At 34.8% G+C, this 16,166-nt stretch overlaps 1 protein-coding gene across 1 annotated transcript; it reads right to left on the bottom strand.

Moving 5' to 3' along the window:
- Window positions 1-214: 214 nt before the first annotated feature.
- Window positions 215-2,048, bottom strand: LOC121248436 (WD repeat-containing protein RUP2). The gene is made up of 2 exons (XM_041146907.1): window positions 796-2,048; window positions 215-418 (listed from the first exon to the last, which is right to left on the bottom strand). Exons 1-2 carry the CDS (start codon window positions 2,018-2,020, stop codon window positions 381-383), a joined length of 1,263 nt encoding a protein of 420 aa, XP_041002841.1. The 5' UTR covers window positions 2,021-2,048; the 3' UTR covers window positions 215-380.
- Between the last annotated feature and the right edge of the window lie 14,118 nt (window positions 2,049-16,166).

Below are 16,166 nucleotides of genomic sequence, written 5' to 3'. Positions count from 1 at the left end.
ATACCATATATCTGCATTGCACTAATCTTTCATCCTAAGAAAGACCATCTATTCGCATTGCATAAGATTGATCTTTCGTCCTCTAAATAAGCTCATAAACAGATTTTTTTCAAAGGAAGAAAGATCATCTATCTATCCATACTACACATGATATGATTGATATTTTATCCTTCTTTTTCTTCAAATCCTGCATACAAAATTAATGCATGATCGCTGAGAACAAATATTTCAATCATGATTCAATTAATTAAAAATCTTTGACAATCTGATCTCCAATAGTTATTTGAGTACTGTATTTCCAATTAGCTAGGTCAAAGTAAGTTAATGTTCAGTATCTTCAAGAGATCAGAGTCGACTGAACCCTGCCGCCATACTCTTTTTCATCGTGCAAAGGGGCGTGACAACAATTTGTGCGTGCCTGCAAGTTGATAATCATGTTGTCACAAGTATAAAGTACATTGGATCATGAACATTTATCTCAAGTAGCAAAACAAAATACAAACAAGGCCACGTTTGCAAATAATAAAGGCATTCAATTAGCTTACAGCAGGTTGCCTTGCAAAAATATTAAGAGAGTCAAAACAATTTAAACTCGCCAAATCTCCCCTAAAGTATAAAATTACATGGGGCTTCAAGATAATGCACCATGCAGGTTTTAATTGCAAAACGTTTTGTTAGCAGATCAGATAACAGCTAGGTAAAGTGCATGCATGGCTTCTGTCTTTCTTTTTCTTCTCTCTTTGTGCTAATAAAGATATATGAATGCATATCATTTATGGGACAGACTAATTAAACCTGGCTTCCTTTTGCCCACAAAAACCTGCAGAACTCCATCTGATCCCCCTGCCACGAGTGTGCAGCTTTCGTCACCCACTTGCCTCCAACACACGCTACTGACGAACCCATACTCGCGCCCGGCTCTACTCACTGGCTCGAACCCATGCACCCATATAGGCTCGCCCCACCTCAAATCGTACACATAAACCTGGTTGTTCTCCGATCCGCAACCGAGTAACCCGCCATTCCTCCAAACTGATAACCCCACAAAGTTCCGGTTGTTCACGTGTCCCTTGTAGGTGCGAATCACACGGGAGTCGTTGATATTCCACAGCTTCAAACACCCATCCGTCCCGGCTGAGACGATCATTTGGGCATCCAGAAATCGAACGTAAGTTACGGTTTTACTGTGCCCGTCAAACACCACAACCGGATCCGCCATTCTTCTGATGTCGTACCCGTAAGCCTTCCGGTCCGCACATCCGACGGCGATTAATGCCCCAGCAACGGGATTGAATTCAACACAGCAGACGGGACTACGCCCCACGCTGGGCTGCACCGTACCCACGCATCTCCCACCTTCGCATCGTGGATCCCACATCTGCATGGTGCCGTCGTCCGACCCCGATGCCCCTATAACCGGATCACAATGCGAATAGTCCACGCTCCAGACTCGGCGGCCGCCATGCTCGTCCCGCTCAAATATGGGCATTCTTCTCTCGAGGTCATACTCCATGACCACCCCATCATAGTCTCCTGACCCCAAAACTCGTCCGCCGGAACCGGGTTTCCACCTCATGCTGCTAAGCTTAGCTGGGGTGCAGATGTAAAACTCACATGCACTGGCATGGTCTAACAAAGTGGAAGCGGTATTATTACGCTCACCTTGTGGCAGCAAAGACCGTAAACTGTAAATTCTGATCTTTCTCGCGATACCACCGGTGGCTACAAAGCTGTCAGACGGGTCAAACTCGATCACTCCGAGAGTGTCCGACACGGCTCCGGCTGTGCTAGAAGAGACAGTAGTGGAGAGATTGAATTCCCATTCACATATAGCTCTTATTTCTTCTTCTTCTTCTTTCTCTTCTTCTCTATCGTCCTCTATGCTTTCTTTTTCTTCTCCTAATTTTCTTTCTTGGGACGTTGGCTCTTCTTGGTCCTGCGGATGGAATTTTGTGGAGAAGTTTCTCATTGCCCATTCATATGGAGTGGTGGAGATGTTATCGGTGGTTTTGGGGGGCATTTGGACCAATGAAAGCGCTCCCGCCTATAAATTCTAGCTACCATATATATATATATATGTATGCCCTATAAATTAATGCCAAATATGAATAGTAGGTCAGTCATTTTTTTCCTACAAGCAATTAAGCTCAAGTCAAATACAATAATAATATGATCTGAAACTACGAATTAAACTGACAGTCTGTATATTTAATGCACGACATTACATTTTTTTTTCCCCTTTTTCTTCTTAATTTGTTTGCTTTATTTCTGCAAGAGGAAAGTTAAATAGCTAAAAATATTGGCCTTGTATATATATATGATATGTCCATAATATGATTAAGATCTATTATTAATGGCTAGATGCAAGTTAATTAAATAATTAATGGCTTGTATTAATAATAAGTCGATTAATTTTGTAAATATTGAAAAATACTATCGCATGGTCGCTAGGTAGGTGATGAAAGTAATTCGGATTGGTTTACTGGTGCATATATATGACGTAGCACTATCATGTGTCTGACTCTGAAAGCACCACGAAAAATCATGATCGATCCATACATGGATATCAATTCACTTGAAACAGTGCATTTCTTCCAATATAGGATGTAATTTCATTTTCTGATCATGATGTGCATCTACTTTCCCAAGGAAAATGGGGTATTAATATTTATGATATTTCATCACTTTAGTGGACCCGAAAAAATAATAATAATAATAATAATTCGTGGTATACTCTATATAATAACTTTTTGTACTTTATAGGATGGGGTTGTATTAAATGCATGTGGATGTATATCCAAAGTGGTGAAGGAGAAAAAACTGAACTGCTGGTTGCTTTTGTGCCTCATTTTATGCAAGGAATGATGTGGATACAAGCTCTTCTCTTATTTGTCTTACGTGGTCTAAGCCAAGCCTTTTGTCCCCTCAACTTTTCTCTCCTGCTCCCTTTGAAACACTTTATAATGATCGATCATATATATACAAAATTCTTCGTATATGCTATACATATATATATATATATATATATCTTTCATGAGCGCTCTTACACCACAAGTTTCCGCATTTCTGACACTATATTTTTTTTCCTGAAATTTATCTGATTGATCTGTCGCCTTTTTTTTTTTTTTTTGTTTTTTTTCTTTTCTTAGGCGACTAGACGTAGAAAGATAATGTGGCATTGCAATCTTTTACTTTTAACGAGGACAAAGGCAACGTAGGGGGTGCTAGAGTTGTGGAGTTTATCTTTGAATAACGATTTAGGTAAAAAATAAATAAATAAATAAATAAAAAATAAAAAGATATTTTCAGTTGTGAAATGCATAAACACTGCATTTTTTTTTTAAAAAAAATGAGTAAATACATGATACATATGATAAAAAATTAATTTTTTAATAATGGATCCCAACCTTTTTAAAAAAGATTGCACATGAACGCTTGTATACTTCACTATTATATTTAGCATTGCTCAATTAAAAATTAATAAAAAAAGTGATGTAAAAATTATTTGATAATTTTGTAAAATAATTTTATTGTCTTAATTGTAAACTCTTTGTTAACCAATTGAAGTGGTATCATTGTTGTCTATCTTTACATGCAAAAAGGCTTGAGAACTCTTAGACAATTCAAGATCTTTGCAATATGGCAAAGGATAAGAAACTCAATTTAGTCTTCATTACGGAGATCAAACTTAAAGCTGGAAGGTATGATAGTTTGAAGAGAAGGTTGAAGTGATGGATGTTTTATAGTTGAATCAACATGCAAAGGAGGAGTTTTGGCTTTACTCTGGAACACTATGGTGAAGATGGAAATAGTGAATTATTCTCAAAGACATATCAGTGCGCGGGTAATTGATGAAGAACTAAAGTTATGCTGGCTATTTACTAGATTCTATGGGCAGCCTAAAACAAGAAGAAGAAAAGAGGCATGGAAGCTACTATCTTTCCTAAAACCCATGAATTATCAGGGATTGTGTGTTGTAGGGGATTTCAATGAGATTCTAACAAATGATGAGAAAGAAATGAGAAGACCAAGGCCCGAAAGTCAAATAGTTATGTTCAGATATAGTCTTAAGAAAGGGGATTTGTATGATATAGGATAGAAGGGGGACAAGTATACATGGAGCAATATGCATGGGGATGAGACATTTACTAAAGAAAGATTGGACAGGATAGTAGCAAATCGGTTTGAACTTCGAAGTATACAATGAGGTTTGGGTGGAGGTGCTGGCTGCTAGAAGCTCTGACCACAAACCACTGCTAATTCATATAAGTCATGGAAGAGAAAGATGATGGAAAGGAAAAAAAAAGGATTTAAATATGAAGCAAGTTGTGCCCTTGAGGAGGGATGTGACATTATGTTAAATAAGGTGTGGAAGAAATAAGTGGTGAAGATGGAACCAATAAGGTGTGTGCAAGACCAATTGCATAGAAGCAAATAGGCTTTAAATTCTTGGAGCAGACAGTTAAATGGGGAGAAGGGGAAAGATACTAAGGAAAAAATAGCAACTTTTAAATAATTGCAATCTGTTGAAGGCAGGTACAACACAGAAGAAATAAGGAGGGTGCAAGAAGAGCTAAGTTCTCTGCTTGAAACAGAAGAAATGAAGTGGAGACAAAGGGCAAAGAGAAATTGGTGCAAGCTTGGAGATAGGAATACGAAATATTTCCATACTTGTGCTAATCAAAGGAGAAGGAGAAATACCATGATGGAAGTTTCTAATGATCAAAACAGAATTCTCAATAATATTGTGGATATTGAGGATTTATTTACTACAACAAAACCAACTCGAGAAGACATTGAGGAATGCTTAAAGAATGTGGAGCCATGGGTCACATCATAAATGAATGAAAGCATCTCAAATAATTTCACAAGACTGGAGGTAGAAGAGGCAATAAAGCAAATGGCTCCTCTAAAGTCTTCGGGTCTAGATGGTTTTGGGGCATGCTTCTATCAAAACCATTGGAGTATTATTGCAGATGAGGTGTGTCAAGCTGTCTTATCCTTCCTAAATGGTAATAGTATGCATCCCTTAGTAAACTATACATATCTTGCTTTCATTCTCAAATTCAAATGTCCTAAGCATGTTAGTGAGTATAGACTCATAAGTCTATGTAACGAATTATACAAGATAATGTCAAAAACAATTGCTAACAAATTCAATAAGGTGCTTTCAACAATCATCTCTCCTACACAAAGTGTCTTCTCACCCTTGGAGGCTGATTACTGATAACATCATTGTGGTTTATGAAGTGTTGAATTCTATGAAAACCAAGAAGAGAGGTAAAGCTGGGAGTAAGGCCATAAAACTTGATATGTCAAAGGCATACGATCTAATTGAGTGGATATACTTGGAAGCAGTGATTAAATGGATGGGATTTTGTGATAGATGGATAAATCTAATAATGAGTTGTGTAACTTCAATGTCTTACTTAGTTCTCATTAATGGTAAACCAGGAATGAAGTTTTTTCCCACGATGGGTCTAAGATAGGGAGACCCTTTGTCACTTTATCTATTCATATTATGTGTTGAAAAGCTTAGCTCCTTACTCAACAATTCTGAGCAGAAGAGTAACACTAGAGGAATTCAAGTGGTACGGGGGGTACTAGTATTAACCATCTTCTATTTGTGGTGATTGCATTTTATTTGGAAGAGCAAATGTGCAGGAGTGGAATAGGTTGTAAGAGGTGTTGAAGAGGAATGAGAAAGCCTCAAGACAATTTCTTAATAAAGACAAGACCTCTATCTTTTTTAGTAGCATTACACATGCAAAAGATAGAATGAGAATTATGAAAGAAAGAGATGCATTAGTGTGTGGGAGCTATGAAATGTATCGAAGTCCTCCTGCTATAGTAGGAAGATCAAAATACAATACATTCAAAGGAATAAAAGAGAGGGTATAGCAGAAAATAGACAATTGGAATAACAATTTTCTCTCTCAAGCAGGGAAAGAGGTGATGATAAAAGCAGTGTCTCAGGCTATTCCAACATATACTATGAGTGTTTTTAGACTCCCAAAAAAACTGTGTAATAACATTAATGTTATGTTCTCAAAATTCTGGTGGGAAAATCACCAGAAGAAGGGTAAGGTGCACTGGAGGAGGTGGAATAAGATGGGTCTGCAAAAGGGGAATAGAGTAATTAGCTTCACGGATTTGGAAAGTTTTAATTTAGCTCTACTAGCAAAACAAGAGAGGAGATTCCCTCGTTTGTTTCCACAAACATTCTCATCTCATTTCATCCCATCTCATCTAATCATTATAACTTTCCCTAATTCCCACACAAAATAAAATAAACAATTCAATTTTTTCAAATCTAAAAAAAAATAATATTAAAAAAATATATTCTAACATTATTTTATTTAACTTTCAACTTTTATCTCATCTCATGTAACTCCCCAATAAAAAGTTCAAACCACATGGCCCATACTCCAAAATGACTAATCGATAATATAATTGGAACTCTATTGGAACCTTATAAAGGGCAAGAACTTTTCATTTCCAAGTAATGTAGAATATCATTCATCATCTAGCCTTATCCTTAATCATATTGAGGTATCACAATCTCCCCCTTAAATTACTGACGTCCTCGTTGGACTTGTCCGTTGTAGGTGGCACGGATCAAATCCCACATTTTTTATTGGGATAGATTTTGATACCATTTGTAATGTTCTAATAGAAGGCCCAAACCACATAGTCTATACTTTAAAATGATTAGTCAAGGATATAATTGGAGTTTCATTAGAGCCTTATAAAGAGCAAGAAATTTTCTTTCCCAAGTAATGTGGGATCTCATTCATCACCAATCATTATCTTTATCCTTATCATATGGGGTATTACATCTCATCTCATATGCGAAAGCAAACGAGGTATTTAAAGAGAAGTATTTTAGAACCTCGACTCTGTTAGAGGCAAAATTAGGTTATAAACCTTATCTAATTTGGAGAAGTATATGGGCAGCTTATGAATTGTTAAAAGAGGGTCTAAGATGGAGAGTGAAGAATGAGAGTAAAATTCAGATATGAGGCTATAAATGGTTATCTACACCATCTTCTTATACTGTCCAGTCACTAGTTTCAATTTTAGTGAAGATTCAAAGGTAGATGAGCTAATAATAAAGCAAAAAAGAGAGCAGAATGAAGAACTAGTAAGATCCATTTTTGCTAAAGAAGAGGTAGCTCAGATTTGTGGTATGTCACTTAGTAAAGGTAACATTGAGGATAAACTTATATGGGGCCCTTCCAAGAAAAAGGTATTCACAGTGAAGAGTGCATATTTCCTGGAGCTGGAAAGGAAAAAAACTTTCATAGGAGAATCATCAATAGAGAATGCAATAAACAGTAGATGGAGCAGTATATGGGATCTAGATGTGCCAGGAGTGGTGAAGATTTTTCTATGGAAGGCTAGAAATAATTTGTTAGCAACAAAAAAGAACCAGTTTCATAGGAAGATGGCACAAGATCCTAACTGCCCCATCTGTCTCAGAGAAATAGAGACAGTGATTCATGCTTTGTGGAGATGTCCAGCATGTAATGATGTATGGGCAGAAGGACAAAGTTACGTGCAGAAGTGAAGCTGTGCAGAAGATGACTTCCTCATACTTTGGGAAAAGTTGATAGAAAAATTGAATAAGTCAGAGTTGAAAGAGTTTGTTGTACAAATAAGGAGAGTGTGGCACAGAAGAAATGAGTTTGTCTTTGAGAACAAACTACAAAGTCCATATAAAATAATCAAGTTGGCTCGGGAAGGTTTGGAAGAATTCAAGCAAGCATACAAAATCCTAAAGAATGAAGAGCCATCATCAGTGGATGAAAGAAACTAGCAAAAATGGAAAAGACCAAAACAAAATTTTGTGAAAGTGAATTCGGATGCTTGTCTAGATATCAATAACAAAAGGATGGGAATGAGGATCATAATTAGTGATGAGGAAGGGGAGGCCCTTGCCGCAGCATGTGCTCAAAGAAGTAATGTCCAGCAACGTAAATTAGCAGGTGCTATGCTCTATGGAAAGCCATGTAGTTTTGTAGGGATCTGAATTTCCAAAAGGCAATACTAGAAGGGGATGCACAAATCATCATAAAGGTAGTAAGGAATGAAGATGAGGTCATGACTTATTATGGCCATATAGTTGAAGACATCAAGAAAGTGATAAAAAAAGAAGTGAAAGGAAGATACAATTTGTTTATAGAGAAAACAACACAGTAGCTCATGAGTTAACAAAGGAAGCATTAAGTTTAGATGATGAAAGAGTGTGGATTGAAGAAGTCCCGGTCTTCATTATTAATAGTCTGAAAAAAGATAAACTATGTAGTATTTGATTTTATGAATGATATACAGAAATTTCTTTGAAAAAAGAAGGCATCCAATTGGTAATAGTATTGTTCATGCAGATTGATAGTATAAAATAGGATATTACCATTATACTGCAATATAAATAATTGAATTAAGATCTCTAGACTCTAATACAAAGCAAAGAGATAGATACATGATGTGAATTCTACGATTAATAATTGTGCAAGAGATTTTTTCAAATAACATTTAATGATTAATGAATATTGTATGACTAACTTCATATATTATTTCTCGTTTACTTTAAATTTTAGAGTTTGAAATACCCAGATTATAAATTAATGAGTGTATTTTAACTCTAAAATAGATATGTATCCCCATTTATATGCATTTTACTAATTAAAAAAAAAAAGTAATCTTCCTAAAATGCACTTAGTTGGGTCAAGTAATGTCGGTCCAAGTTCTATGCATTTTTGTTCAAATAAAAAATGGAAAATACAACATCTATATCTATTTTGAGATGATAATATATATATATATATATATATATATATATATATATATATATATATATAAAGATAGATAATAGAGAGAGAATCAATATTTATGGAGTAGATTACCTATTCAATTATTTGATTGAACTGAGGGATCTAATTGTAAAGAAAGATAGATGTATTATGTGGTCTTACAATAATTAATATTGTTTGTGAATAATTTGTAGACAAGGTAGATCATACAAGAATATTTACTCGTTTATTTTCACAATTTCTCTTAATTTATCTCATCTAATCATTACAACTTTATCAAATTTTTACACAAAATAAAATAAACAATTCAACTTTTTCAAATCTCAAAATAAAAATATTCTAACAATATTTTATTTAATATGTAACTTTAATCTCAACTCAACTCATCTCATTTGTGAAAATAAACGAGAGAATGTTATGTTTATCTCTTATTATATTTGACTATTTAATTTGATTAAGTAATTAGAGAATGATGTATACGTTCTTAAGATTTTCTTACTTATAAATTTGCTAAGTTGTGAGATTTACTATAATATAAAAAAATTAAAATATAATTTACAAGTTAACATGACATACGTCACAGTCACATCCTTGACTATGATGTGTCAAATTATGGGCCGATAAATAAACTTTGTAAAAAACAAAAAAACAAAAAACTTGTTGGGGACGAATCACTTTAGCAAATTGGGCCGCAATTCTTTCTATTTATGGGCATCTTCCTCCTCCTCCTATGTTTAGGCAAAGTTAGTTATGTAGAGTTTGAAAAGACGAGAGAAACAAAGTAAAACAAAAGGATTTGTATAAGCGTGACATTCAAAAATTATTGTTAAAAGGACATATTACGTAGAAGAAGGCGTGTAATAACGTATTTCATATGCATAATAAAACGATCTCTCTACATACGGGCGATGTTGCTCACACGAAATTGTGCACGCCACGTGGCGGCGTCAGCTCTTATTTAAAAAAAATGGAAGAAGAAATACATGACAAAGAAGACAACATAATTCCGTTTGATTTCTCCATTTTCAGATCTGATTTTCGCACCCCATCCTCACATTCCTCCGCAATGCACGTCTCTCTCTCTCTCAGATCTTGAAGATCAGCTGCGCTGCACTCCTCTGCCACCCATTTTCTTTTGCCTCTTTAGAAACTTGCAAGTACTCTACTTGTTCACAAAATTGACTATACTTTGAAAGAGACACAACTAGTAATATGCTGATGAACTGAAGGTATTCCCAGGCCGATGTAAAGCTCTCTCTCTCTCTCTCTCTCTCTCTCTCTCTCTCTCTCTCTAAAGGTTTATTTTTTATATTTGAAATGTTAGTTATCCGTGACATAATCGTCCCAAGGAATCATGAGGAGTTTCACGATTTCATCGTCTTGTTGAGAACAGACACTTTGCTATGTTTTCTGCACAAAATTAATAAATTTCTTAACCACAAAAAGAAGATAACCGATATATATACTCTATAAAAAGTTTTGCTTCCTGTAATGTTACATGATATAGTAAGGTATCGGACTCCCAATTACTTACAATAAAAGGGAATATATACACGTATATGGCATATAATCCTGAAGAATAAGAGAAAAGAAGTATATATCCTATAGAAAAAGTAATTTTTGGACCTGCAACTATCAAAGGAACTTGATCCTGACAATTTTTTCACAACACTCAACAGGCTCTGATATCAATCGAATCATCATGAAGCTTTGCATCTTTAACATGATGCAAGGAAATGTATTGTCAAGAAGCTGTGTACAAGCAGCAGACATCACACTTATATCTCAGCTTTCTATTTAGAATTTTCCTATTATGATTCGGCTTCAGACAATCTCTTTTAACCCATACGGCATATATACAAAGAAAAACTGAAGTTACACGTTGGCTGTATAGGAGCATAGAAAGCTGAGTTCAAGGCCACATGAAGCATCAAAGAGCAATCTTCTCCATGTGCACTGTACATGAATATCCTCCGTAATATTTACATGGATGGTGCAACAATTCTCAACGTGGGATTTTGACAAAAGACCTTTCTTTTCCTAACCATGATATGGAAAGAAACAGAGAAGCAAATATCTATAGAGGCATGGGATCATTGTATCACTGGGGAGGAGAAATACATGCATCTGCACTCCTTCGCCACTATTTCCATTCGATGACTTCAACGCATGAAATTTCTCCTTTCCTGTCTATCCATTTCTCCTGCCTAAATGCATCCCATTTTTCGAGCTCCCCAAAATGCCCTGTATCATTTTCTAGTTGGCCATGCTAGGTCTTCTTCGTGCGCAAGGATGTGCACAAAGTCGCATGCATACAAAGTTTTTTCTAATAAAAAGACCAGTTCGTCTAGGTACAAACGAGTTAGCGGATGAATCCGCATACCAAGTTTACTTGACATGTTGTTGTCAGAGTAATTTTTATTTTAAAAAAAACAAAAAGAAAAACAAAAAGAAAAGGAAAACACGAATCTCATCTTCACCTCCTTAGATTTTTTGTTCTTCTTAACATTTTCACTTCGAATCTGTGCCCTAATCTCTCCCTGTCTGTCTTCACGAACCCCCCTCTCTCTCTCTCTCACCCTATATTTTCTTCCATTTTCTCTTTTTCCTGAGCTTACCTTCCATATGTCTCTCCCTCCTCCAAAATAAAACCATTACCAATATTTTCTAAGCCCTATTCGCTATATCTATCCAATGGAAATATGGCATATGTTATAGATTGATATAATGAAATGTATATTTTAGAATAAACACATGTAATGTTTTCATTGGCTTACATAGAGAGTTAATTATTACAATTACTTTTACACGTCTGTATTACAAGTTATAAATACAGACTTATTCTTCTATAATACGACTCACTTAATGAGAATATATTTTTCCAACTTCATCTCTTTCGTATCAGACTTCTCTTCTCCTCCATTTTTTATTACTCTATTTCATGGTATCAGATTGTAAATGGCTAATTCTGATTCCGTTTCAGATTCAAATATGAAGAATATTTCAAGTTACTATCACTTACAAAGTGGTGATTCACCAGGAAACATACTGGTGTCAAACGTCCTCACTAGGAAAAAATATCATACATGGAGCAGGTCCATGATGATGGCTTTGAAAGCCAAGAACAATATAAGGTTCGTGAATGGATTGATTGCACAACCAAATTCAATAAATTCTACCTATGAATTGTGGGAGAGATGCAATAATATAGTTTCTTCCTGAATCATCAGTTCTATTTCACAAGAAATAGGTTGCAACATAATATGTGCAAGAACAGCTAAAGACATGTGGGATGATCTGAAAAATAGATTTACACAAGGAAATAGTCCAAGAATGAAGAATCTTTCAACTACAAAAAGATCTATCAATTTTGACGCAAGAAGACTCATTAGTGCGAGATTATTATACAAGATTCAAATCCTTATGGGACGAATTGCTGGATTATAATCAGATTCCAACATGTTCATGTGGAGCATTAAGAATCTGTAAGTGTGGCAATAAAGATTTTCTTGGGTTATCAAGATCGACAGCATGTGATGCAATTTTTTTATGGGGTTAAACAATTGTTTTTCCCATATCAGAGAGCAAATTCTAATGTTGTAACCTCTAGAAGAGAAACAGAGAGAGATTAGCAAGAACAGCATGATTGACACTGTTGCCTTCATGAGTAAAGTTCAAGATACAAATCCAGCAATGAAAATGTTTGTTCTTGGAAAACAACAACCGAAAAGAGATAAGCTGTTTTACACTCACAGTGGTATGAACAATCATATAGTGAAAAAATGCTACAAGATACATGGCTACCCTTCAGGCTTCAAACATAATTCAACCAATTTTTGACAGAAAGGAAAATTTACGGCAACTGCTAATCAGATTTCGGGCAAAACCTTGAGTACTCCTTTTGAGAATTTTAATCAAATGTCTTTCTCTCAAGAAGACTATAAAAAATTGTTATCATTAATTCACCCACAACCTGATGATAATACCAATCACCAAGCTACAAACATCATTTCTAATTCGATTGGTCATTATGGTCAAGGTATATCATCAAAATCTAGCCTTTCTTTAAGTGCTTCAATTTCATCTTTAATATCTGAGAATACTTGGATTGTAGACACAGGGGCTACATACCATATTGCTCATTCAATTGACATCTTTACCTTAACCACAAAAGCCTTAAACATTTCTGTTAAACTCCCAAATGGAAATACTGTACCCGTAACTCATATTGATACAGTTCAAATATCTGAAAACCTAATTCTTAAAGATGTACTTTGTGTACCATCTTTTTCATATAATCTGCTCTCAGTGAGTAAACATACTTCAAATAAAAAATGGTCATTTATATTCTCATCTGATTTTTGCTTTATTCAGGAAATTACCCAATGGAAGATGATTGGGATAACTAGGAGATCGGCTGGGCTTTACATACTGCAGAAATCAGGTGCTAGTGATGTTGTGGTTCAACCTAAGTCAGCTCTTGTAAACTCTGTAAAAAGTTCTAAAGTCTGGCATAGCAGACTAGGACATTCTTCTATATCCCGACTATTATTTCTTTCCAATAATGTACCAAATATCAACATTTCTGATAAATTGTTGATCATCTTTGTACAGTTTGTCCATTGGCAAAACAGAAAAGATTATCATTTCAAATTCATCCATATACTGAAAGTTTCATTTTTCATATTGTCTATTGTGATATATGGGGTCCTTTTTCAATTCCAACCCATAATGGTTCAGATTCTTCCTTACTATAGCTGATGATCATTCGAGATTTACTTGGGTATATTTGATGAAAAACAAGTCTGAGGTCAGAAACATATTCAAAAATTATTACAATTTAATTGAAACACAGTTTGGAAAGAAAATACAATGTCTAAGAAGTGATAACGGTTCAGAATTTAAAATGGCAGATTTTTATGCATTGAAAGGATTAGTACATCAAATGTGATGTGTTGAAACACCTCAACAAAATTCTATAGTTGAGAGAAAATATCAACACTTGCTAAATGTAGCAAGAGCTTTAAAATTTCAATCAAATGTTTCTTTAGTTTTTTGGGGAGAATGCATACTAACTGCATGTTATCTCATAACTCGCATTCCATCTTTAGTTTTAAATAACAAGTCTTCACATGAAGTTCTTTATCAAATCCATCTTATAATCATTTGAAAGTTTTTGGTTGTTTGGTTTATGCATCAACACTTATTCAAAACAAAAACAAATTTTCATCAAGAGCTAGAAAATGTATTTTTGTAGGTTATCCTTCCAGTATAAAAGTATATAAATTGTATGATTTAGAAAATAAAAATTTTCTTTATTTCTAGGGATGTGATTTTTCATGAATCGGTTTTCCCTTTTATATTAAAGAATGATTATTCGACCATCATTTCAAGTATGAACATTATTCATCATTCATCATTAGATAACATAGTCTTTCCAAAACCAGTTTCCGATTCTATTAAGAATACAAATATTTCTATACCTTCCAATCCTCAAGAACAATCCAGTAATCATCTTAGTCCAGAAAATATAGACTCGCCAAATTTGAATGATGAGACTCGATTTCTTGTTCTGAGGAGATCAACTCGACAACACAAAGCACCTGGTTACCTGCAATATTTTCACTACAATCTGATTGATTTTACTTCTCAATCTTCTTTCACAGATCTTACCATTAATACAAGTACTAAATATAGCATTTCTGATGTCTTATCATACTCCGAATTGTCTCAATCACATAGAGCCTTTTCTGTTGCCATATCTACTGAAATTGAACCAAATTTTTATCACCAAGTTGTTAGGCATACTCATCGAAGAGATGCCATGGCTGCAGAATTGTTTGCACTTGATTCAAATAACACTTGAGTTCTTACATCACTTTCTCCAAATAAAACACCCATAGGTTGTAAATGGCTGTATAAAATTAAATACAATTCATATGATTTTATTGAGAGACATAAGGCAAGACTTGTAGCCAAATGGTACACTCAAAATGAAGGCTTAGATTTTTTTGAAGCTTTCTCACCTTTTGCGAAGATGGTCACTGTTAGATATGTATTATCACTGGCTGCAATACACAATTGGTATATTTTTCACCTAGATGTCAATAATGTTTTTTTATATGGAGATTTAGATGAAGAAGTTTTCATGAAAGCACCTCCTAGTTATCTACCTAAGGGGGACTCTCGGGTATGCAAATTGCAAAGATCCTTATATGGTTTGAAGCAAGCATCCAAACAATGGAATTCAAAGTTCAAATCTATGTTGTTTGATATTGGATTCACACAGTCAAAGGTAGATTACTCATTGTTTACTAAGAAGGAAGTAAATTCATTTGTGGCCCTATTGCTTTATGTGGATGATATCCTGCTTGCTAGCAGTGATTTAGAGGCAATTGAATCTGTCAAAGCAGCCTTAACTCTTCAATTTAAATTGAAAGATTTGGGACCGGCCAAGTTCTTTCTTGGGATGAAAATTGCAAGATCACAAAGAGGCTTTTCTTTATCTCAAAGAAAATACACTCTAGAGCTACTAGCAGATTTTGGTTTGTTAGCTATCAAACCTATTTTGTTTCCAATAGATACTCATGTTAAATTGTCAAAAGGTGAAGGTGACTTGGTTGATGATATTTCTGGTTATAAAAGATTGATTGGCAGATTAATTTACCTTACTCATCTAGACCAGACATTACTTTTGCAGTCCACCATTTGAGTCAATCTAGATAGTCCTCGAATACCTCTTCTTCAAGCTGCAATGGGGATTCTTAGATACTTGAAATTAGCTCATGGACAATGTCTTTTATTTCCAAGTCATTCCAAAGTGCATATAAAGGCATTTTCATACTCAGATTGGGCAAGTTGTATAGATACTCGCAGGTCAGTCAGTGGGTATTGTGTTTTCATTGGGGATTCTCTGGTATCTTGGAAATCGAAGAAGCAACATACAGTTTCTAGATCATCAGCAAAAACTGAATATAGATCAATAGCATTTACAATTTGTGAAATAATATGGATCCGGTCATTACTTAAGGATCTACATCAATCACGTACACAATCAGCTTTATTGTCTTGTGATAACCAAGCTGCTCCTCATAGAGCAGCTAATCCAGTTCATCATGAACGAACCAAACATATAGAGCTGGATTGTCATTTGGTGCGTGAGAAAATAGAAGAAGGATTACTGATTGTTTTACATATTGCTTCTGCTCATCAAATTGCATGACTAAGCCTCTTGGTTCCAAACCATTTGATACTTTGTTGTCCAAGATGAATGTGCATGATATATACATATCATCTTGAGGGAGACTATTATAGATTGATATAATGATATGTAGATTTTAGAATAAACACATG

The sequence above is a fragment of the Juglans microcarpa x Juglans regia genome, chromosome 2D (assembly GCF_004785595.1).
Source record: "Juglans microcarpa x Juglans regia isolate MS1-56 chromosome 2D, Jm3101_v1.0, whole genome shotgun sequence".
Lineage (NCBI taxonomy): Eukaryota > Viridiplantae > Streptophyta > Magnoliopsida > Fagales > Juglandaceae > Juglans > Juglans microcarpa x Juglans regia.
This window is presented reverse-complemented; position numbering and strand designations above follow the sequence as displayed.